At 41.5% G+C, this 25,816-nt stretch overlaps 1 protein-coding gene across 1 annotated transcript in view; it reads left to right on the plus strand.

The window, feature by feature from the left end:
• LOC134221246 (uncharacterized) overlaps positions 1–25,816 on the plus strand; it is a 55,060-nt gene that overhangs the window by 27,050 nt on the left and 2,194 nt on the right. The window contains exons 6-12 of the mRNA XM_062700433.1: positions 7,300–7,555; positions 7,617–7,796; positions 7,866–8,373; positions 8,434–8,762; positions 8,830–9,254; positions 24,677–25,495; positions 25,558–25,807. Of these exons, the coding sequence (XP_062556417.1) occupies positions 7,300–7,555; positions 7,617–7,796; positions 7,866–8,373; positions 8,434–8,762; positions 8,830–9,254; positions 24,677–25,495; positions 25,558–25,807 (2,767 nt within the window). The remainder of the gene's footprint in view (positions 1–7,299; positions 7,556–7,616; positions 7,797–7,865; positions 8,374–8,433; positions 8,763–8,829; positions 9,255–24,676; positions 25,496–25,557; positions 25,808–25,816) is intronic.

Here is a 25,816-nt window from a genome sequence, read left to right on the forward strand (position 1 = left end):
AATGAAAATAGGATGTGTGAACTTTGACACATTAAGACATTTTTATCAAGTGTCAAAGCTAAATAGGTTTTGAGACGACTGCAAATCAAATGTCGGCAATTACTGTATTTGGAACGCTTCACGTAATTCCAGAATATGTTTGCGACCAAGACAAAAAGTCGACAATAATTATATTTGTGTTTGCCTTATCGGGAAAGCCGATTTAAATAGTAAGAGCAAAAGGATGTCGGATGATATATAGGTCTTGAAAACCCATAATCAATAAAAACGACAGAAATACCAGATTCATTACAATTTTTAATTATTTTTTTGTATACCTAAGTAGTGTTATCACCTGCTCTCGACTGAATTTCACTATGAATGTTTCATATATTTGCCAGTAGAGACCGGAAGACAAAAAACATCATATTTTTTTTGTAACCATGAAAATTTAATCCCAACATGTTCGAAGGTGCAATACGTTGAAATAATTCAAAGAATTAAAAATAATTCAAAAACAATAATTCACAAATTATGTAGTGGAGCTGGGGTCTTATTTTTTTAGGCTTCACCCTGTGAGGGATGACATTACAAAAATACCACAGTAGAATATTCAAACATTTGTTTTATTAATCTATTTTTTTAAATAAATTTTGAATTTATTTAGCATATTCGGCAATATTCGGCTTATTCGGCCGAATATCGAGATTTAATATTCGGTGAAACGAATATTCGGCAAAATGAAAATTTTACCATTATTCGGCCCGAATATTCGGTGCATCTCTACTACTAAACCATAGTTTTGAGCCTCTAGAAGTACAAGAATATCTTCATTGCTATCTTCTGCGCTTATGGGAAAAAATCCAATCAGTGTTTCCGGTTGTGGGATTTGATCTTCATCAACTGCAACAAGGTTTGCTCCATCCCAGTGAGTAATGATAGAAATTGTATTTTATAACCAGTCAGATGTTTTCTGGTTTTTACAAATTATCACCAAATAATCTGGCATAAGCAAACAATTTCCAAATTTGGATTTTATCTTTTCTTTACGTTGATGGATAACTTTGTTCAGAACAGCCTTTTGTGTGGCAATCAGCTGCTCAAAAGTAAGTTCTGCGTTCGGGTAGTCTTTTGGAAGTATGCCTACCTTAACACTCGGTAGAACTTCTTTGTAGGATGGCTTGATTCTACCCTCTGTACTTTTGGACTGTCCAGAAGATCTTATGTCACGTTGTTCTAAGCGATATTGTACCGATTTGACACCCAAAGGCAGTTTTTGTTTCGGGCGCGGGTTTTCACCACTGCTATTAGACTCACTATTTCGGAATCTTTTAGCTTGATCCAAGTTAGGAGTATTCAAAGGTAGGAAAGCGAGACGTCGAGCTTCTTCAGGCTCCACCCCGCTATCAACTAAACGCTTAAATCGCTTTTTGCCAGCCCCACTAAGGGGTTTAATTGATTCTCCATTCAGTTTAGTTCCATTTTGGTCCTGCCTGAATGAAGTAGTGTTAGCGTGTTAGTATTCACTGGTAGTAAAGTAACATTTATATCATCTTCATCCAAGTCACTACCGTCCATGTCTTCACCAACTGCTTTACCTTGTCTCTCTTGACGAGGTGTATTCAAAATAGATGGAGCATGAAAGTGAATCCTCACTCCTCACCATCAATCTGAAATGTGTAGATGACAGAAAAAAAAAACAAGTTCTATATTGCACTTGCCACTAAAACTAACAAGTTTCGACACCTACACATTCATCATTGATCTCATGAGTGTCTAGTTTTAACATTTTATCTTCCTCGGGACACCATAGTGTCTATGCATACTATTTCTCAGCACTACCACTATCACAGAACAGACAGGCAATAGATAACCAGATGATGGTATTGATCCCGCCAATCTCTTTTGTGATATATCATTCTTTAGCATTATCACGGCAAACTTCACATCACTAATTCTCTGATTAATTGGCAAATTTGCACCTACTTGCACTATTAACACGATCTTCCTCACTTAATTCAGCGTTTCACAAATCACTCGCGAATACTTCCTTCGTTTTTCACGGTAATTTCGGCTGAATTTTAGAGCATACGATTTCGCGCTATTGCAAGCTAACAGTGCTGCCAGACCTCCCAAACCATGAAGTTAAAGACTCGGCTACTATATCCCACACCATGCAGTATACAAGAGTTCTAGCTCGACAACCAAAACAAGAGTGGTATTCGATGCTTCTGCGAAAACCACGTCCGGTTTATCGCTAAATGAAACGATGATAATCTTGAAGTTTCTCACTCCTCATGTGGTACTAACGGCGGATATTCCTAAAATGTACCGCCAGGTCAAACTACACACGGATGACTGCAAGTACCAACGGATTCTATGGTTGGACGATGATCGTAAGTTGAAGATTTTTGAGTTGCAAACAGTGATGTACGGCGTCGCCAGCTCACCTCATCACGCAACAAGGGCATTAGTACAATTAGCTAAGGACGAAGTCAACAATTTTCAACGGGTGGCGAAAGTGATCAATGAAGTCAGCTACATCGATGATTTTTCAACTTCAGTTGCAGAAGTTCTTCAAATCTACGGGGAGTTGTCGGTGATGCTACGCCGAGGAGGATTCGGTGTCCACATAAGTTTTGCTCAAATAGTATCAAGGTGTTGCAATCAATCCCTGTCGAGCTGCACGAGAAGCAAGTTGATTTTGCAGATGCTGAGATAAACAACACCATTAAAACACTTGGTCTAATTTGGAACCCATTGAAGGATTTCTTCGTTTTTCGAGTTCACCGGTCTGGTGAAGCAAGCTGGACCAAACGAATTGTTCTCTCAGAGATTTCCAGTCTCTTTGATGCCGCTGGATTTCTCGGACCGATAAAAACATTAGCCAAGTTAATTATGCAGGATATTTAGCGTCTTGGTCTAGCTTGGGATGAATCACTCCCTGATGAACTTTTTCAGCGATGGCGACTCCTACGTGAACAGTTGCCAGGTATGTATAAAAGCAAGTTACAGGAGAAGCGATGCTTGTTTCCAAAGGATGCAATATCCAGAACTGCCAGAACTCAAGGTAGCAACAGTGTTGACAATCATCAATCCAAAACCATCAATCGATCTTACCAGATGTAGCACTATCGAAAATTGCAGAGAGCGTGGGAGTATATCGAGCGCTACATCAACATTGTGTTACGTAAAAGCTCTGTAACTACGAACATTACAGCGGACAGGATGGCTCGTTCAGAAAGGAACATCCTTAAGGGGCTTCAGCTGCAGGAATTGGTGCTCTGCTTAAAATACTCGAGACCAAGTCTAAGGTGCCCACCAGAGTAGACGCGACGTGCGATGCGACGCGACGCGACTCACGTAAAAGAATAACAATAATTATCAACAGGCTGCACTGTCGCGTCGCGTCGCATCGCACGTCGCGTTTACTCTGGCTTCGCCCTAACAAGCGACATCCTCTATCTAATTTAGCTCCGTTTATAGGCGATGACGGATTAATTCGAGTTGGAGGCCGTTTGAAGTATTCGGCGATACCCTGCGAAGGCAAACATCAGGTGCTACTGCCTGAACGACATCATGTCACAACAATCCTGATTCGAAGGTTGCATGAGAGCATTCTCATGTCGGTCAAAACGGTCTATTGGCAATTGTGCGTAAACGCTTCTGGCCACTACATGCAAAGGCCACTACGCGAAGCAACATCCAAGGCCTGGTAGTCAGTTTTTGGGGAATCTACCCGAATCGCGAGTGAACCCTGCACCGCCATTCTCAAAGGTAGGCTTCGATTATGCTGGACCATTCATGCTGTACCGTGATGAACTTACTTTTAAGATAAAAAATCACGTTAAAAAAGTATTCAAAAAAATCATTCATGCTGTAAACAGGAGGAAGAGGTTCAAGATTAGCAAAGGCATACGTTATTGTTTTTGTATGTATGGCAGTGAAAGCAATTCACTTCGAGTTAGTATAAAACTTCTAATCGGACAACTTTTTCGCCGCATTGCAACGTTTTTCGAGTCGTCGTGGATTACCAAGTGACATACATTCTGATAATGCCGCTTGTTTTGTGGGTGCAAATCATGAGCTTGCAGTTTTGAGAGAATTGGTTATTAATCAGCAACATCTGAACAAACTGGACGAGTTTAGCAGCCTCAAAGGAATTCGGAGGCATTTCATCCCTCCTAGAAGCCCCCACTTTGGAGGGATATGGGAAGCAGGGGTGAAGTCCTTGAAACACCATATAAAGCGAGTTGTCGGTGAAACAAAACTGACATATGAGGAGATGATAACGTTCCTGGCCCAAACGGAGGCTATTCTAAACTCTCGGTCTTTGTGCCCGACGTCTTGATCCCAACGACATGTCAATACTCATACCATCGCCTTTTTTTATCAATCGCTCCGCTGTGGCTTTACCGGCACCATCATACGAAGTAGAGAAAATAAGTCATTTTAGCACATGGTAGCACGTACAACAGATGCAGGAACATTTCTGGAGAAAATGGTCTAAAGAATACCCCCACCATCTCCAAACTCGTCAAAAATGGCACGATGAAATAAAGGAATTCAAGGTCAACGCACTGGTTTTACTGATCGACGAGAACTTACCACCACAGCAGTGGCGACGAGGACGGATTGTCGTTCCACACTCTGGTGATGATGGTGCAGTCAGAGTGGTGACAGTTAAGACGTGCAGAAACATTGTCAAGAGAGCAGTCTGTTGAGGATGACGCCTCAACGGGGGGTGAATGCTTGGGCGCACTGCACACGTAGGTTGTAGATTTAAATTTTCAATCAGAACGCAGAATCCACTGAAACTTCGTTAAGAGAAGTCGCGCGTGTTTGATTCTCCCGCTCAGAATCATCCATTTCTTCCAAAGAGTCTTATTTTGTGTGAGCTATCATACATAGTGACATGGATTGTAACAAAAAAGGTGGTGAAATTAATTTGTAACCATTTTGATATTGCAGAAAGGTTCAATAGATCTAATTTTACAAACCAGTCTGATAATGTGAGTGTTGACGAACAAACAAGTCCAGTATATAATTGAGGACCAATTTCTTCACCTCCGCATAATGCAGCGTAACACCAGTCAAGCGGTTTGACCACCATTGACTCCACCTCTTTTTTTTGTGTCTTTATTAATGAGACTTTCAGCCCGAGGCTGGCTCGTCTCCGTACTCCACCTCTTGTTTATTCAAACATCCATCAAGTTTTACCAACATCGGTACGAACAATCAATTTATTCGACCAACAATATCACACACGAACGACCGAAACGCCAACTTGAGCACCAACCATCAAAAAATATATGGGGGTTTGTGCAACTTCACTACAAATGCTCAAACATGTTCGGCGAACCTTGACTCCACCCCCGACAATTCAAACCAAAATCAAACCGTTTTAATTTTTTCCAACCGAGCCGCCAACTGTCAAATGGTTGTTCGAACAACTTCACACACTTTCAAACAAAGCAGCAACCGAAGCGTTTTCTTGGGGGCGGAGTCAATGTTCGTCAAACTGCTTGACTGGTGTGTACCTTGCATGAAGTGTTCTTCCTAGTTACGAAGAGCGCTGTCGCTTGATTGCCTTAGAGCCACTGCGTATCCGCCGGGATGTGGGCAGAGCCCTATGTGTAGCTGATGTACTTCAAGGAAGAATAGATTGCGAAAGAATTTTACAACAAGTGAACATGAACGTTCAACCAAGACCGCTACGGAACAATTCGATGCTGAGGCTCCCCTTTCGTCGCACTAACTACGGTGCAGAAACTGCAATCTACGGCCTCCAGAGAACGTTTAATAGAGTTTCTTCCATGTTCGACTTCAACTTGACGCGGAATGTTCTTCGTCGTAGATTTTCTGAATTTTTTCGTTGATTGTATGTGATAAGGCTGCATTTTATTTGTTTTAATTTTTTTATCTTGACAATGCTACTATGTTATATTTTTTTGACTATGTGCGTTTTTTAGTATTAATTAGTATTTACATACATCATTAGGGCTAATTGTAGTCTGTTGATGAAATCACACAATAAATAAATAAACAACGGTTTGACAATTGGCGGCTCGGTTTGAAAAAATCAAAGTGGTTTGATTTTGGTTTGACGGGGGGGGGGGGGAGGTTGGTTTGGTCGGGGGCGGAGTCAAAGTTCGCCGAACATGTTTGAGCGTTTGTAGTGAAGTCGCACAAACCCTCATATATGTTGTAATGGTTGGTGTTCAAGTTAGCGCGTCGGTCGTTCATGTGTGATATTGCTGGTCGAATAAATTGAGTGTTCGTGTCGTGGTTTGTAGAACATGTTCGATGCTTGACTAAACGAGGGCTGGGGTCAATGTTCGTCAAACTGCTTGACTGGTGTGTACGCTGCATAATTGTTAAGCAATACTTACCCATACACAATGAAACACGTTCGTCAAACACTCCGCTCTCACGAATAGATACAAGTTGATGCAACTTTTGACCGTGTGTAGAGCTGTTTGGCGAACCAAGTTGATAAGATGTCTTCACTTGTCCTAAGACAAGTTTATACCATCCCATTGAATTCCACCACTTAATTGTATCTTGACAGACTTAGTCGTATTTCGACCTCGAGACACTGAAGACGGCCTTACTGTTGAGGTCGAAATACGTATCTGTCAAGATACAATTAAGTGGTGGAATTCAATGGGATGGTATAAACTCGTCTTAGGACAAGGGAACCAAGTTGTTCAACTTGGTTTATCAAACAGCTCTACACACATGATCAAACATAACGTCAACTTGTCGGCGGATGTGCATAGGGCGGAATATGTAAAAACAATTAATCTATCAACAGCTTCCATTTATGATGACTGTGAAACAGAGAGACATACGAGACACTTCGTTATCTTTGGTGATTTGTTATATGCAGTACTGATCAATATTAGTTATCAATAATGTTATAATCATTTTGCCTTTCTTGTTATAAATTGTTCTAAGTGCTACGTCGACTTTGCTGTGACTGGTTAGTCAATATCTAACTAAATTCTATAGTTATCAAACAAATTTATGAAGTAATTAGTAGATCTTTTCAATTTAGGATAGATATAGAGATTCTAATGAAGTAAAACAGATATCAATTTATAAAGCACCTATTTCAATAAATTTTTGTTTCTGACATCAAATACCTAGCATGTTTTCTTTTGAACATGTTCCGAACATTTCTTGAAATATATTACTATATAAGAAAAAATCTAGGAGCCACGGCATGCAGAAATCGTCAACACCACTACAAGTTAAGTTTCTTTTTCGGATGTATCCCCACTGCAACCAATGCCTTATCTGTTCTTTTCATTGCAGCATACGATCGAAACTGAGCCACCAACGGCTGCTCGTGCATGGAAACCGAATTCCTAAACCGGTGGAAAACCTAGAAAGTGCCAACTTCTGCCCCGAGGTGCACCGGGAATTGAGTATGTTGAACTTCCGATCGATTCATCGCATCCAAACGTACTCGTGGCCTCACATTCTTCGAGGAAACTCATTTTTCTGCATGAATGCCGCAACCACGGGAAAAACGTTCGCCTATTTACCGGCCATCTGCTCATCGGTTATGGTATGTTCTCAAGTGTTCTATTACTCATTATCATTATCAATAACTTTGAGTTTGATTCCAGAAAATGACCGACGAAGAGCTAGTTGCGAAGGGTGCTGGGCCGCTAGCAATTATCATATGTAAATCATCCCGAGAAGTGCAACGCGTGGCAAGACATTGCAGAAAGATGCTGAATAGCACAATTAACCTTTCCATGACAGTGGTGGAAGCTTTTGGAGCTAGAGATATTCCCAAGGCGTGTGTAAGTCCCTTCTACCGGATGAGTACTGTTTACAGTCTGTTGATGTATTTTTTATTATTATTTTCGTAGAACCTGTTATTGAATGGGTGTGCCATTCTGGTTGCCACTGCCCCAGGTATTCGTCGAGTCCATGAAAACATGCCCAATGCGTTGGTAAAAGAACGCGTCCAATCGGTCGTGATTGACAACATCGATAACATTATCGAACGATTTAGCAGCGAGTTGCAGTTGCTTTGTAAAATTTGCGATAAACCGGAATTGCAGATGGTGATCACCACAACGTACTGGAGCTCACTGTTCTTTGGATTCTTGAAAAGATACAAGAATATGATTATGTGCATTGGAGCATACCTGGAAGCGGCAATTTACGGAAGATCAAATTTGATAATGCAACTCATTTCCAAGCTCACTAAAATCGACGAGGTATTGCACCTCGTACAGCAAATTAATTACCGAAACGAAAGGACTATGATTGTTTGCAGCGAGGCTGAAGAAGTTTTTGATTTGGTAGAAATGCTTAAATCGCAATCGATTACCCACATGTTTTGCAACGATACAACCACACTGGCACACATGGGTATGTTTTATGTCGTCCAAATTCAGACTTTATTCACATGGCTCCACTTTCTTCTTTCAGATGGGTTCAAGGAATGGGACAATCAACTGGCTGGAGAGATGCACTTGCTTGTTTGCTACGATGGGGTCATCCCGGATTTGGAGGTCTGCAAAGCTCAACACATAATACACTTCTCGTTGCCCAACTCGTGGACAATGTTCACCAGGCGGTTTGCTTGTTCGTTTGGTTACTATCGCGACCCTTTCCGCGATGATGGCAAACAGTCGCACAAACCGGCATCCTCTGTGATACTGTTGGATGAGAATAATAACGAGCAGTTACCTAAGCTGATTGAGTTTCTTAAAATCCATAATCATGAAGTTGCAGAACCGATCATGAAATTGGCAAATGTAATGATGAATAACTTTTCTTTATTGATAATGTAAAATCACATTTGTATCACTTCTTTTTTTTTAGAATATACGCATCCAGCAAGAAGAACAAAAGCTCGTCGAAGGCAATAACGTGGACTTCTGTCCGCAGGTGCTGGAATTTGGAAAATGTAGAGCCACTGGGTGTACGAAGCGGCATCTTTTCACAACCAGAGACTTATCGATCGGGAGTGTGCCCTCCAGTGGTATCATCAAACTAAAGATATACAACATGTTTTCCCCGACGCACTACACCGCCCGAGTTCTGGAGCATCGCGATTACGGTGCTAAGGGATGGAAGCCGGTGAATAACTCCCAAGACTACTTTGCCCTGGACCTTGCGATGCAGCAGCATTATTCCAATGAGGAGCGTCACTGCGACCATGGTACCGTTCACTACAACGATTGGTGTGCTATTTTTGATGAATTCCGCTACTGGCGTTGCCGAATTATCAGCATAGAGCAGAAAAAGTGAGTAACAATTTAATATTTCAATGTTTTAGAAAGTTTGGCCTTAAACGTGCAGAATGTGGAAATGCGCAGAATTAATCTTCTTCTATATACATAAAAATGAATTTCTGTCTGTCTGAACCTTATAGACTCGGAAACCGATCAGCGTAAAAATTTGTATGCAGATGTTTTTGGGGCCGGGGAAGATGTTTTGAAACTCCTCCCCGCTTTGGAAAGGGGGGCTCCCATACAAATGAAACACCAATTTCTCCATAACTCATGATCTCTTGATTTACTAGCAAAACGTGATGACCTCTTGATTTACTACCAAAACGTAGGCGGTATCAACTCAGAAGTAGACAGCTATCGTCTAGCAACATCAGCTCAGTGCTACGATGTTATTGTCCTGATCGAATGACCACTTAGATGCGCACTGCCGTTTCGTCTTCACCGTAGTCGAGAGTATGGCAGCGGCGGATGAGCTTCTTGTCATCGGCGACTTTAATCTTTCCGGTGTTTCGTGGAGACCGTCTCACAATGGTTTCACATCTCACTCGGGTGCTTTGCATCTTCTCGATGACTACTGCACGGTGATGCTATCTCAAATCAATCATGTAGCGAATGAGAATCAACGCTGCTTGGACTTATGTTTTGTGAGCAAGCAAGATGTCACCCCGTTCATCGCCGCAGCTCCAGCTCCCATGGTTAAGCTTGTCCCTCATCACCATTCCGGTGAGCCTGGCCAACGAGTTCAATGTATTTCCCGCTTCCGTATCATACAACTTTCATCCGCTCTCATCCGTCCTGTTTTTTTTACTTATGGATCCTGTACAATTCCGATGGTGCAAAGGGCCGACTTGAAAGATCTCCATCCTGAGCGTTGCCCGGCTATCGCTCTAACCTGTTGCCAGGTTAGATTTCGGTCGACTTCTTTTATTTCTTTATTGAGGCTTCGCCGCCATGAGCCTCTGGGTCTGCCTCTGCTGCGATGTCCCGCTGGGTTCCAGTCTGATGCTTGTTTACAGATTTCGTTTCCGCCCCTACGTAGAGTGTGGCCGACCCAGCCCCACTTCCGATCCCGAATTTCTGTTGCTATCGGCCTCTGGTGACAACGACGATGGAGCTCGTTGTTTGAGATCCAGTTGTGAGGCCACCAGGCCTGAATTATATACCGCAGGCAGCTGTTAATGAACACCTGCAGCCGTTGAGTGTTCTCCACTGATACACACCATGTTTCGCTAGCGTATAACAGCACAGATTTCACGTTAGAGTTGAAAATTCGTATTCTGGTGCGTTCACTTATCTGCCTGTTTTTCTAGATATTTCTTAAACTCGCAAAGGCAGCCCTTGCTTTCTTGATCCGTGCGCCTATGTCGATCTTGGTACCGCCGTCTGACGCCATTTGGCTACCAAGATATTGGAAGCTATCAACATTCGCCACTGGTTGCCCGGCTACTGTGAAACTGGAAGGAGTCACCGTGTTTACATCCAACGATTTGGTTTTGTTGACGTTGATGACTAAACCTGCCGAAGAGGAGCGCTCGGCAAGGTCGTTGAGCTTACTCTGCATATCAGAGCGCCGTTGAGCGAGGAGTGCCACATCATCCGCCAATTCGAAGTCATTTAGGTTGCTGCATGGTTATAGCCCGCGGTTTGGTTCACGGTCAATCGCATCTACCAGAATCTCGTCAATTACGATGAGGAACAGTAACGGTGATAGAATACATCCTTGCCTCACACCAGCTACGACCCGGATAGGGTCGGACAAGACCCCATTGTGCAGCACTCTACACGAGAAGGCCTCGTACTGTGCCTCGATGAGGCCGATGATTTTCTCAGGAACTCCCTTGCGTCTCAGGGCGCCCCACATATTCTCGTGATTGAGACGGTCGAAAGCTTTTTCGTAGTCAATGAATACCAAGTAAAGGGACTCTTGGAATTCGTTGACCTGCTCCAGAATGATGCGGAGCGTGACAATATGGTCCACACAGGATCTTTCGGCACGGAATCCGGCTTGCTGCCGCCGGAGAGTCGCATCGATCTTCTCCTGAATCCGGGCTAAGATAATTTTGCACAGAACTTTGAGAACGGTACACAGCAACATAATGCCTCGCCAGTTATCGCATACAGTCAGGTCACCCTTTTTGGGCACCTTCACTAAGATACCTTGCATCCAGTAGACCGGGAAAGTTGCGGAGTCCCAGATATTACGAAATAAACGAAGCAGTAGTTGAGCGGATGTCATGGGGTCAGCTTTGAGCATCTCGGCTGTTATGCGGTCGACCCCTGGGGCTTTATTCGATTTCATGCTTTGGGTGGCTGTTTGAATCTCTAGCAGTGATGGAGTTTCGGTATTGACGCGTGTTATACGTCGGATCCTAGGCAGACCATGCCGAGGTGGTGATGGCCTGGCTGGCACTTGAAAAAGTTGTTCGGAGTGCTCGAACCAGCGTTTCAGCTGGTCAGTTGGGTCGGTCAATAACTGATCATTCGCGTCTTTCACAGGCATCGTTGCATTCATCTTCGCCCCGCTTAAGCGTCGTGAGATATCGCAGAGGAGGCGAATGTCCCCGGTTGCGGCGGCTCTCTCTCCTTCGTCGGCCAGAGAGTCTGCCCACGCTCGCTTGTTCCGTCGACATGAGCGTTTTACTTCCTTCTCAAGAGCCGCGTATCGTTGACGGACTAAGACTTTGGCTCCTCTGGTTTTCGATCGCTCTATCGCGGCTTTGGCTTCTCTTCGCTCCTCTATCTTTCTCCAGGTCTCATCGGTGATCCATTGTTTTCTCTGGGTGCGTAGTTCGCCCAGATTATTCTTGCTGGTGGTGATGAAGGTATTCTTGATGGTCGGCGTGTGTTGAATCGTCGTCCAACTCTTTCCTCCTGCCGACAAATCCGCGCAATGCGCAGGCGTATTTCGCCGATGAGGAGGTGATGATCAGACGCAATATCGGCACTACGTTTATTACGTACATCAAGAAGGCTCCGTTTCCATTTTCGGCTGATGCAGATGTGGTCGATTTGATTTTCTTTAAAGCCGTCACGGGAGACCCACGTGACCTTGTGAACCGGTCGATGAGGGAAGAGCGATCTCCCGATCACCATGTCGTTATTACCACAAAATTCTGCGAACAGCTCTCCGTTTTCGCTCATTTCTCCGAGACCATGGCGTCCCATAATGCGCTCATGGTTCTGTTGGAATATCAGGTAGTGTGCGACGCTTCGCTGTAGATCGAAGATGGATAGGAAGCGGGCGCCAGTTGGTTGTAGTTGCTCTTGGGTAGATTAAGGAATATTGTTATGGATGTATTGTATATACCTATTGTTGAATAAAGAGAACTGCAGCTGCTGGCAGAAGTATCAGTCAGTAGCCTGCCGTGGTGTAGAGAGGGAATTCTAGTCTAATTGTTATTCTTTGGTGAGGGGGTTCCCTTCTTATGGCCAACAGGTTATGGGCCCAGGAACGATTCCCGTTCTACATCTTAGTGGGATGGTATGGCCGTCGACGTTATCGCAGTGGGATCATGGATCGGCCGCATAAGTCGCGTGGCGCAGTGGGATCATGGATCAGTCACGTAAGTCTTGGGTAGCGGCGGACGGCATTCATCAGGAGGTTGGAACGTTCGGTAGGATGCTGGCTGGTCAGCGTCGGAACATTCAGGAGCTGGTCAACAGAGGGTGCTGTGCAAACGTCGGATAGAGGCCATTTGTACGGGCAACAGATAGGGCCAGGAGAGGAATTGTTCGGCGAGGAGGAGTTCTGGACGGGAGGCTCGGTGTTAGAAGGAGCCAGGAGAGTTGCGAGGCGTGCACACTAAGGAGGAGTGTTGGAATATCAGGTAGTGTGCGACGCTTCGCTGTAGATCGAAGATGGATAGGAAGCGGGCGCCAGTTGGTTGTAGTTGCTCTTGGGTAGATTAAGGAATATTGTTATGGATGTATTGTATATACCTATTGTTGAATAAAGAGAACTGCAGCTGCTGGCAGAAGTATCAGTCAGTGGCCTGCCGTGGTGTAGAGAGGAAATTCTAGTCTAATTGTTATTCTTTGGTGAGGGGGTTCCCTTCTTATGGCCAACAGGTTCGAGTTGTCGGATCCGATCATCACCCTTCGGAATTCTATCTACGACGGCATTGAGTTGACTGTAGAAGTTCTTTTTGTCTTGCAGATCGGCAGCATCGGTTGGCGCATAACATTGGATTATAGTAAGGTTTCGGACCCGTGTTCTAAATCTGGCAACGATTATCCTTTCACTTATAGGTTCCCACTTCATAAGCGCAGAGTGTGCCTGATCGCTTAGTAGGAAGCCAACTCCGCGATGCCGGGAGCATGTTCACCTCGTAAACCAGAGTATAGCAGAACTTGTCCCGACGGCGTTCTGTGTTCTCCAAAGTTTGGCCAACGGACTTCACTCAGTCCCAGGATCTCAAGCTTCATGCGGCGTGCCTCATTGGCAAGTTGTGCCAATTTCCCCTGCTGGGCTAGGGTTAAAACGATCCGTCCTGGTACACTCGGGAATAAGGAGAACTTAAAACTGCCAAGAGAGCCGCCTTAAGGAAATACGCTAAATTCTGCACGTTTTCCTTAAAGGATCACTACGTCATACTCAACAACGCCTATAAATGGGTTAGTCGTACATGCTATTCCCGATATAAAAGTAAGATCCAAACCAATCTCAAAACGATCATGTCAAAGGCGTAATTTTGGATTCCCAGCTGACGTACAAAATGCATATTTCATACGTTGTAGGTAAGGCTTCCAGATCCCTGGGCTTCATCTTACGGATGGGTAAAGTATTTTCTGACATTTACTGTCTAAAGTATTTGTATTGCTCACTGGTGCGGTCGATAATGGAGTATTGCTCCGCCGTTTGGAATCCCAATTATACGAACGGTGCCAAACGAATTGAGTCCGTGCAACGACGCTTCCTACGATTTGCTCTGCCTGCCTGCCAAGTTATGAAAGCCGCTGTCGGCTTATCGATCTGGAGCCGCTAAGAGAACGTCGTAACACCGCTCGAGCTGTACTTGTTGCAGACGTTTTGCAAGACCGAATAGATTGTAGTGACCTTAAATAAATAAATAAGTATGTCTATAAGCTTGGTGCGCGGATGATACATACCGTTCTTTGCGATCATAATGCAGCTCTGATTGTCGCACTGGATTTTGATTGCTTTTTTGCCGACACCATTATCGAATACCGTTGATAATCCACGCCACCATTAATGCTTCTTGTACAGCAGCCGATACGGACATGTATTCCGCCTCACATGTAGAAAGAGCCACCGTGGCACATCCACGAAATTGCACCGCCTTGTGTCATAAATACATTGCCGCTGGTTGATTTTCGCTCGTCCGGATCGGATCCCCAATCTGCGTCGCAGTAGCCGATAATGTTGGATGGAATCTTCATCCTTCCAGTAAACCAGTTTGAAACCGGAAGTACCGAGAGGGTTCACCGCGAATAGAATGTTCGGCCGAGGGCTCTGCGCTAAATACATGAGAGACACAAAAGCATCTTGATAAGGGACGTACTTTATTGCTGCTAATCCGGCGTCAAGATTCGAATTCACTTTCTTTGTGAGCTTCTCACTGATGTTCATCGGCACCTTTACGGGTTTGCATTAATCTATCCCGAACCGCTTCAGTACTGACTCGATGATGTAAGCCTCTTGGTCTAATGAGATGGAGTCGTTGTTTCAACTGATCCATATACCAAGGAAGTGTTGTGCTTGTTCCAGATCTTTTATCTGGAAGCACTTGGACAGCTGTTGTTTTAACTTTTACTTTCAGGTCTCGTCGTTATTAAAAATCATCAGATCGTCGACATAGATGGTAACGTGTAACGATAGTCATCTTTCCTCCTCTGCGATGTACACACAATGATCGTATTGTGACGGCACTAGACCAAAGAGCCTCATCCAGATTGTGATTCCAAACTCGGATCGACTGCCTCAAGCCGTACAACGCCTTTTTCAGCTTAAATACCATCGTCTTCCGCTTACCGTTTACGAAGCATGGTGGCTGCTCCATATAAATCTCCTCGTCAAGATCCCCCTGCAAAAAGGTCGTTACCTCGTCCATTTGATTGATGGCGGGGTCATGCTTGACAGCTAAGGCAAATAGGTATCGCAGCGAACTGTGTCGCACAAAGGGAACGTACGTTTCATTGTAATCTACCCCCTTTCGCTGGGAATAGCCTTTGACGACTAACCGTGCCCCAGGCTCCTACCAACTTTCGAAATTCTGAAAATCGCTTACTTACCCGAATTGGACATCTGATCCTTTAATAAAGGAAAGATCGAATGATTAAAAAGAATTTTCTGTCGACAGCTAAATTATGGCTATTTACGTCGATAATAACAGAATAACAGACAGCTAAATTATGGCTGGTAAACCTTATAATTACTGGCATGTTTGAACTAAATCTAGTCCTTCAAACGCAAATTATTTACCACCGGAGAACGCACCTAGGAACCAGAAGAAACAGCAGACACCAGGAGCAGTAGGAGTAAGGTTACGGGAGCAATGCCTTCTGGACCACCAGAGGGGCTTTCGGAGCTACAACACACCAATCTTAACCTAAAACCCCTTCATCATACCACGTTTAACGTCATTCGTGTTTTGTGTAGCTATTCTTTTAAATTTATTTATTACTGCGGTTGTCCTACGAAATGCGGAAACTCGAAAGGCGGAAAGCACACGAAAGGCAGAATAAACGAAAGGCGGAATAATACAAAAGGCAGAAACACGGAAGGGGGAATCACAAAAAGCTTAATCACGAAAGGCAGAATTGCATTAGGCTATTTTAACTTATGCGGACAATTTGAACCAACAGATCAAATGGCGTAATTCTCCTTTCGCAATAAAAGATATATTGTCAGATTTTCTGGATATGATACACTGCGCGGCGTTTGTAATTTTCCTAAATGGGTACATGCACAAAACTTCACGCGGCGAATGGCTGTCGAAAGGTACGGCCGCGGCAAACGATACACCGCAATGCTATTTACCCATAAGAATCAAGTAAACGGACTGCAGAAAGCGCGGCGGTACCTTTCATGAAGGGTTCGCCGCGTGCAATTTTGAGAAAATCAGGCAATACTTTTCTTGTTGTTTAGTGGCTTTGAACGAAACATACCATGCTGAAGGTGAAATCGAATCTCTATAGGTCTGTTTTTGGGTGGAAAATTTTCTCGCCTTTCCGAAGTATGGAAATCGTACAGTTGTGCTTAATAGATACTAAGCTAAGAGACTGTTAGTGTTTCAGCTGTGAGATTAGATTTCAATGGATAGAAAGGGGCTACCCCTTTTGGCATAAAGTCATTTGATATTATGCCGTTTGCCATAAAGTCGTTTAGAATAATGGTCATTTGACGTAACTTCTTGATATTTACAATGAAGAAGGCAAGATGCATGCTTTCAAAGAAGGCATAATCAACTCTTTGCCATTATCCAGAGCAATCGCGTATATTTAAAGAAGGAATGTTCTCCTCCCTTTTTGCATTGCACCGAGCAAATGCGTGCGTTAAAAGAAGGCATCATTAACTCTTACATTATCCCGAGCTATTGCGTAATTTGAAAGTAAGAATAGTCTCCCCTTTCGCATTGCACCGGGCAAACGCGTGCCAACGTGGCCATAGCCACATCACATCAGGCCACATCACGTGTTTCGCCTTATCTAGAGCGACGGTTTGGTTTAAAAAAGTAATAAGAACGAAATTCAATAAAATAAAATTACTTTTTTTTTACTTTCACTTTTTGGGGAATGATACGTTCTGAGGAATGGTCTCCTCCGAATTAGTAAACATATTCTGGGAAAAAGATTTAAATGGAATACGTTTTTCAACAGACAGTGGGTCGTATGAATAAAAAGTAGCACAACTCAACGCTTGTAGCACAGACAAACAGACGTAACAGCTGGAATATTTTCGTAAAAAATCGATCGCTCAACTGCTCTACCACCACCTTGCGAGCATATTGCACGACACAATGTTTCGTATGACATTGTCACCAGAAGGCGCTGGAGTGAAATGTCAAACTCGAAGGATTACAACGCTAGCGCCTCTAGTTGTGAAACGCGCAATCAATCAAATTCAAATTGATCGTTTAAGTCATGGTCGATGGTAATTTCTCTTGTGTTACGTCTGTTTGTCTGTGCTTGTAGTATCTACTCAAAAATAAAGTCCACAGAGAAAACTACATGTTTGATATGAATAAAAAATACTTTTCGAACATATGGCATATGCTACATTCGAAATTAGCCATTACTACAGTTTACTACCATTTACTACACGGAGAAACGTTAAAACAAAATATGACGATGATGATTTCATCATTTTTTTGCGGCTAATCAACAAAAGACATGTCTGTTTTGTTTGTTTTCCCTAAAATGGATTCGCTTCGATTCTGATGAATAGGGGTAGTAGGGGCAATATGAACATACGGGGCAATATGAGCCACCCTCATTTTGAGCTTATTGACTAGTTTTATCATGTAAAAGTTATATGATCTTTAAGAGGATGCTCCACATATGCATCAACGTGAAAACCGCATTAAAATTCAATTCAAACATGAAAATACACTTGAAAATGTAAATTTTCGCTGCATAGGCAAAATTATTATAAGATTTCAAGTTTATAAATAAGGTTTTGACACAAAACTGATTAAAATACAGGTCAAAAATACACCACAATCAAAAGATATATTAAAATTGAATATTGTGCACACATGTTTATATTGATACAAATCTGAATTTATCATAAAACTTTTTTTTCCCGAAACCAGTATCTATGGGGCAATATGGGCATAGCATACAAGATATCTGGCCTTAAAATGCGAACAAGTTCAAATTTCAGTAGTCAAATACAAAAATATTATCATATATGTAAGATTCATTACGGAAAAATTACAACAGCGCATTACTGCGATTGAAACAGAAAAAATGACCATTGACCAATTGAAATGTGGCTGTTCAAACGGTGAAGAGTGACAAATCGGTTTAGTCCGCTGTTGTGCGGTTTTTTAATTTTATTTGGTATGGAATACTCACAACTATTGTAGGAATATCATATTCTTCCATATTACGATACTTTTTTCGCCTAAATAAAGGTTTTGGATGGGTGGCCCATACTGCCCCAAATGGTGGCTCATATTGCCCCGTATAGTCGGGAACACACATTGAAATCAATACATTTTCAAAAGTGCATTCCAACAATTTCCAAACGCATTTTTCGTCATTCATCGACGTAATATGAAAGGTAACATTCTCTAGTATAAGTCAACTACATTTAAACGATGTTTTTTTGAGTTTTTCGGCGCTTTTCGGAACGATTTCCTTAGGTGGCCCATATTGCCCCGATCACCCCTAATCTGCATTTGAAACATGAGTATGAACGTCTTGAGCAGACTACAATAAATCAGTAGTAAACTCTTGTTTTAATCATACCGAATCAGTTGTTTGTAGTATGTTCGAAATGTGTAGTGCAGGCCTCGTAGTGAGTCACTTTTTAGTTTTTTCGGGTCAGTCACTAAAAAGTCTCTTTTTTCGACCTCAAGTCACTAAAGTCACTTTTTCTCGGAAAAAGTCACTATTTTAAACTATTTTGAAACTATTGACTAGGTTTCGTTGCGGAATGGAAAAAAATGTTGAAAAATATAAAGCTTTATCCGTCGGAAGATGCTTTATCCATTACGGACATCAAATGACGGATTTAGAAAAAATGATCACTTAGTACTTTTAGAAAACTTTTCGAAACTTCCTAGTGTCTTCAAATTCGCTCTAAATCTCTGTGTTCTTAAGATTTCTAACACCGATTTATTGAAGGGATTTTGTGTCACAGATGCAATTGGGTATATAATAATGCAAGCAGGGTGGACACAGGGGATTGTGATTCTAAATATATTCACAAGGCTAATAAAATTCTGATATTTTCAGCTCAATCCTACACAATTTTAGGTATATTTCCTCTTGTTTTGAGGAAATCATTAGTGAGTGATGGCTTGATCTAATGCTCATCAGTGCATACTCAAAACTAACAAGCTTTTTATTTTTTATAACAAATATGTTTTACTCACAAGCATATATATTTTGAAACATACGAATTGATTTATAAACCAAAATGGATAAATTTAAATCACTGATTGATACCGCAAAGGACTTTGGAAGTAGAACATTCATTACGTAAGAGATCCCTCATAGAAAGGTTTATGTCATATTTTTTTACGTTAAATGAATGGTCTCTCCACAGACAAACAGACATAACACTCGTCAAATTTCCATCGTTCACTGATTTACTGGTCAATTTAAATTATCGTTAGTTGGCCAATCGATCACTTGTGGCGCGCGCATCGGATTTGCTCGAGTTTGACATTTGCTCACTACCGCCATCTGGTTCATGATTTGCCCAACTAACTGAAATCAACAGATGTCGTTAGTGTTTGAACGACGATAAATTTGATGAGTAAATGTTCAATGTGTTATGTCTGTTTGTCTGTGGTCACTCGACATCTGCTCCGATACTTTAAAACTTACCAAAATACATTCTGATGACAATTCAGACTAGAGACTGCATAAACTTTGGATATTCCATGAAGAAAAATCGTGAATTTTGAATGAATTGCTTCAAATTGTGTTTTCCAGTGGTAAAAGGGCGGAAAATACAAAAATAAATACTAAAAAGAATCGAATAAAACAAACATCAGAATTCATTTGTCATAAAATGAACTATTACATTTAATTCCATCACTTTGTGAACATTTATCAGTGTCTCATACTTGACTTAGGAGACTAAAGACGTCAGTACCGTCATTACTGTTGGGGTCAAAATACGTATACTTGTAGATAATGCAAAGTAATATAATTAAGTAATTCTTTACAGGTGAAGACATTTCACTAAATAAGCACATAATTTTCTTTCATCGGATTTGTTGCATAACTTTTTAGCAAATCATTTTTTTCGGAAAATGTTTTGCCCCTTCAAATTGGAATTTTCGGCCAAAAAATATTAGAGAGAGACACATTTTTTTAAATTTCTTATAAACTTTTTTTTTGTTGCGAACAGTATGTAGATAAGATACATCTACATACTGTTCGCATAAAAGTTAATTTTTGTCACTGCACATGAAATCCAAAGTCACTATTTGGTCACTTTTCTGCAGCTGAAAGTTGCAATTTGGTCCCTTTTTACGCCCGTGTTGGTCACTAAAGTCACTATTTTGAGCGGCATTGGCCGCTACCAGCCCTGTTCCAGTTCCACAAGTGACGTTTACCACTGAAAATGTAGTAAAGTTGTACTTACTATTTTTTATTCATACGACCCAGTTTCTGGGAAATTGAAAAGACCCTAAATCGTTGATAAGAATAACATTTATTGAAGTGTAGCCATCTAAACTGAAAGAACAGCCTATGTGCAGATTAGGGTGACTCAAACTAGTATGGGAAAAACTTTTTTCAATTTTTTTGGTGGACCGTCCTCTTATTCAGGTCTATTTGATGCCCTGATGCTCTGGGCAAAATTTCAGCCAAATTGGCCAACATTTGGGCGGTGCTAAACTCGTTGGAAGTTTATATGCAAAAATGTATGCAGAAACATCCAAAAACAGTGAATTTCAGTTGGACGGCACAACTTACAATGAAGAACTATGATACTCATTCAGATCTTAAAGAATTTAATGCAGAATGTTATGCAGAAAACCGGGAGAAGATTAGTGCTTGCCCGGCTAAGTTATTAGCATTTCTCTGAAGTGGGGTTTGAGCAAATATCGTTTCTTTTACTTTTGAAAAGAAACAAATTCACCCCTACAAGACTCCAGTAGAACGCTAATATCTTTGTGTAATAAACTCTAATCTTCTCGCGATTTTCAGCATGACATTCTGTATTTAATTCTTCAAAAACTGAATGAGTATCATGGCTCTTGATCGTAAATTGTGCCGTCCAACTGCAAATCACTGATTTTGGATGTTTCACCATACATTTTTGCATATAAACTTCCAACAAGTTTGGCACCGCCCAAACGTTAATCGATTTGACTGAAATTTTGGCCAGAGCATTAGGGCATCAAATAGAACCGAATAAGAGGGCGGCCCATCGAGAAATTTAAAAAGTGTTTTTTGAGCCACCTTAGTGCAGATGAAGAAAAAATTAAATTCTAATTTAAATTTATATAAATGCCAATACTAACTATTCTGAAAGAATTGTATTTTTTCTGAGCATATATTTTTTTTAATCAATTATGCCAAATGACCATTATGCCAAACGGCTATTATGCCAGCTGTGTGGCCCCGAATGGCCGGAGCATATTGTTATGACAGCAGCTCTCCGTGGGTGCGTGTGCACGCCACGGAGGTCTGACCAGAAGAGGCCGAGTCATGGCTTGCTGCGCACTGATCGACACGCTGAGGTGTTAATGTATAATAACACGCTGATGATAATATACTCAAACCCCACATTTCCCTTCTTCTCTCATTAAAAAAAGGCAAAAAAAAATCCTCTAGCATAGAACGCATTGATTTTTTAAAGCTATTTGCGCAAGACGAAAATGAACATATTGCTTTTGAGAAACCGATGATTTCCTTTGAAAACTGAACTCCAAAATAAACTTGTATGATCATCGTGGTTTTCAATCGCAGAACAACGAAATGCAAGTCAATAGGTTGTATCATTTAAATGTTAAACTAAATTGGTAATTGATCTCACAAAAACATTTTATATTGTAGCAATAATCTAAACATCGTTCAATCAATCCTTTTATCAGCTTCATATATAGTAATACCAGCAAGCTGACCTTCAACATATCGATGTTGAACTTGCTAACAACCGCTTAGAACATGTGTTCCCAAACTGTGGGCCGCGACTCCCAGGGAGATCGTGGGCTGATCAATGATGGGTTGCGAAAGATGAATCTTGATTCATTCTTTTGTCCCTATTTTGTCCCACAAATCTATCACAGCAATTAGATTTGGATCTATGTAGTGAATGGAGAACAATAAATTTTGAGATTTTGTCAAATACAATGAAATCCAAACAAATCAAATACAATCCAAATTTAATACAATTCCTATAAAAACCCAAGCCACATTCAATCCAATTCCAATCAACATCCAATCCCAATCCAATCTAAATCCAACCCAAATCCAATCCAAATCCATTCCACATTCAATCCATATCCGTTCCACATTCATTCCTATCCAAATCCAATCTAAATCTAACCAAAATCTAATCCAATTCCAATCCATATCCAATTCAAATCCATTCCAATCAAATCCAAGATCAAATCCAACCAAAATCTAATCCAAATCCGTTCGAATTCCAAATAATTTTCAATCCATTCAAAGTAATATAATGATGGAATATGACGCAATTCATAATGGTTTGTTCAATCTAACGTGAACTTATTTTTATCCAAATTCTAAAAGCCAATGTGGGAGGGTCGCAAGCAATATGCGATATGTCAGTAAATTCCAAGATAAACTTCAAGATAATATATTAAGCCTTCCAAACAGCTTTGTAGCAGACGATAGATCTCCACATCTCTCAGATTTCGATAGATCTAGCTTAACTGGTAGTCTCATGTACACTAAAGTTGCTAAGTTATACATTTTGAACGAAATTTATTTTAACCAGAATAAATGCATCCATGACCCCTTGGGATTGTCTAGATTATCAATTTTCTCGGCAGTCTCCCAGACATGCCTTGTGGTATTGCAAACCACAAACCAGCGGTCTCCCATGCTTTGTGATTTTTCAAACCACAATCCATTTTCCAGCGGTTTCCGAGACGCGCTTTGTGATTTTCCAAAGCACAATCCATTTTCCAGCGGTTCTCCAGACATGCTTTGTGATTTTCCAAACCACAATCCATTTTTCAGCGGTTTTCCAGACGCGCTTTGTAATTTGCAAAACCACAATCCATTTTCCAGCGGTCTTCCAGACACGCTTTGTGATTTTCCGAACCACAATCCATTTTCCAGCGGTCTTCTAGACGCGCTTTGTGATTTTCAAACCACAATCCATTTTCCAGCGGTCTTCCAGACGCGCTTTTCCAAACCACAATCCATTTTCCAGCGGTCTTCCAGACACGCTTTGTGATTTTCCAAACCACAATCCATTTTCCAGCGGTCTTCCAGACGCGCTTTGTGATTTTCCAAAGCACAATCCATTTTCCAGCGGTCTTCCAGACGCACTTTGTGATTTTCAAACCACCATCCATTTTCCAGCGGTCTTCCAGACGCGCTTTGTGATTTTACAAACCACAATCCATTTTCCAGCGTCTTCCAGACGCGTTTTGTAGCAATACAAACCCATTGCCGAGCCTATTGCCTTGTGTTTTTTTAATCATCAGATATTTTAACACATTAGCACATTACCAATTGAATTCAACTCACCTTTTGAAATCAGCGTCAGGAGGAGCCAACAAATAACCTGGCAGGATCGCCAAAATGTGTGGCCCCGAATGGCCGGAGCATATTGTTATGACAGCAGCTCTCCGTGGGTGCGTGTGCACGCCACGGAGGTCTGACCAGAAGAGGCCGAGTCATGGCTTGCTGCGCACTGATCGACACGCTGAGGTGTTAATGTATAATAACACGCTGATGATAATATACTCAAACCCCACACCAGCCAAACAACTATTATGCCAAATGGCGTACCCCGATAAAGTAGAAAAAAATACGGAGGGACGTGTTTTAAAGAAGAAATCACATCCTCCGTTAACTAAGCACCAACACTTCAAAAGGGGGAAACTGCTTTTGTAAACAAGAGCTTCTCTCGTCGCTGGTGGGCTAATGTATGCTCACCCATTCAATCCAGTACCATTGAATGTAAGAAGAGGATTCGCTGCTTCCGTCAGTAATGTTAGATTGCGTGGGTGGGCTCAAATTAGCCCACCAACGACGTAAGAAGCTCTTGTTTACAAAGCCAGTTTCGCCCTATTGAATTGTTGGTACCGAACTGTGCCTTGTAACGATGTGGGTTCCTTTCGGCATCACACTTCGTTTTGTACACCCATTTCCTCTTGATCAATACGACCCTTCGGAAGCGGAGTGAGAGTCTACGACTACCACATTCAAATTTGGTGGATACTGGCTACTAGATAGCGTTCTTTTCTTCTGATCCACGCGATTTCCATCATTATTGCGTTATTCTCAAATAAAAAATATATATTATATATTTTTTTCTTCATTACCAGAGATTTGTAACGCTATGCTAGCTTATCTCTTAGTAAATATATGTGTATATGTATTATCAATTGAACTATTTTCTTTAGAATTATTAGACTTTCTTTCTATTTTAATTTCTTATAAATTATATAACAGTAATACCTAATAAGAAATCAATATCTGTGTTGAACTCAATTTAGAATTAAAAAAAAACATAAATAAAGAGAGAAAAGAAGAAGAACGGAATCAATATCTGTCTAACAAAATCTATCATTTTTTCTTTACAGAGAAATTTCAGTCACTCGAAAAGTCAAAGTCAAACTGCTTGACGTTGGTCGAACTATCGATTGTGTTTCATCGGAGTTGCTACATTTGCCGGAAGAATTTCGTGAGTTGCCTCCGCAAGCGATCGACATTCGCATAGTGGGCGTAGTTCCGCATGATTTCGAGCTGGAATGGGACAAAGTAGTAACTTTGAACATTCGCGAATGGATCCACCGGTACACCAACAATGACAAATTCCACGTGGAAGGCAAGGTTATGCTGGCGATAAAGGACACCATTTGGGTGGACACCATCCGGTTAGTGCAACATCTGGAGGGTATCAATACGGAAGTAATGGAAATTCATGTCAAGTCGGAGATAGTCGGCAAAAATTTCGGCGTGGCTGACAAAGAACCGCTGGAGATGTTGTCTCAGATGGTAGAGAATTGTAACGCTTTCCGAGAGAAGGCGGACCATCACGATGACGTCGAAGAGGATTTGCGATCAAATTTGCCAAGTGATGCAGAAAAATCAAATCATGATTCTAACTCAGACAATTTTTTTCGGGAGACCAAAACAAATGTAGACGTTGAAAAAACGGTGAAACCTAAGATTCTGAAACCCATGGAGTTAAGTGACAGTGACTCAGACGATTGCGATTCTGAGATTAGAGTAACCGCTGTAGATAAATCATCAATAACAAAAGACGATATAGTGGTTGCGCAACCAATTGCTCAAAAATTTAATGAAATATACGATGAAATTGAAGAGGGTGCAACACATGAAGTATATATCTCCCAGTATTACGCTCCCGATGACTTTTACGTGTGCAAAGTAGAAAAGTATGTTCAATCAGACAGGATACCTTTATATATATGTGTTAAGTAGAAATTCTTTTTTGTAGATTCGCTTTTATTTCGTCGATGATCTGCAATTTTACTGCAGATGAAACAAACCTCGTTCCCCTTGAGAAGGTAGAGATTGGAGACTACTGTTTGGCCTTGTACGACAGCAACTACCAGCGCGTCAAAGTTATGCAGATTGAAGGACGAGATGTTCGGTTATTTTTCTTGGACCTTGGCGGATATGAAACCTATGGGCTGATAGATTTATTCAAGCTTCCCGACGATTTGCTTAAAGCGTCGCCATTTTGTGTAAGTATA

This window comes from Armigeres subalbatus, chromosome 3 (assembly GCF_024139115.2).
Source record: "Armigeres subalbatus isolate Guangzhou_Male chromosome 3, GZ_Asu_2, whole genome shotgun sequence".
NCBI lineage: Eukaryota > Metazoa > Arthropoda > Insecta > Diptera > Culicidae > Armigeres > Armigeres subalbatus.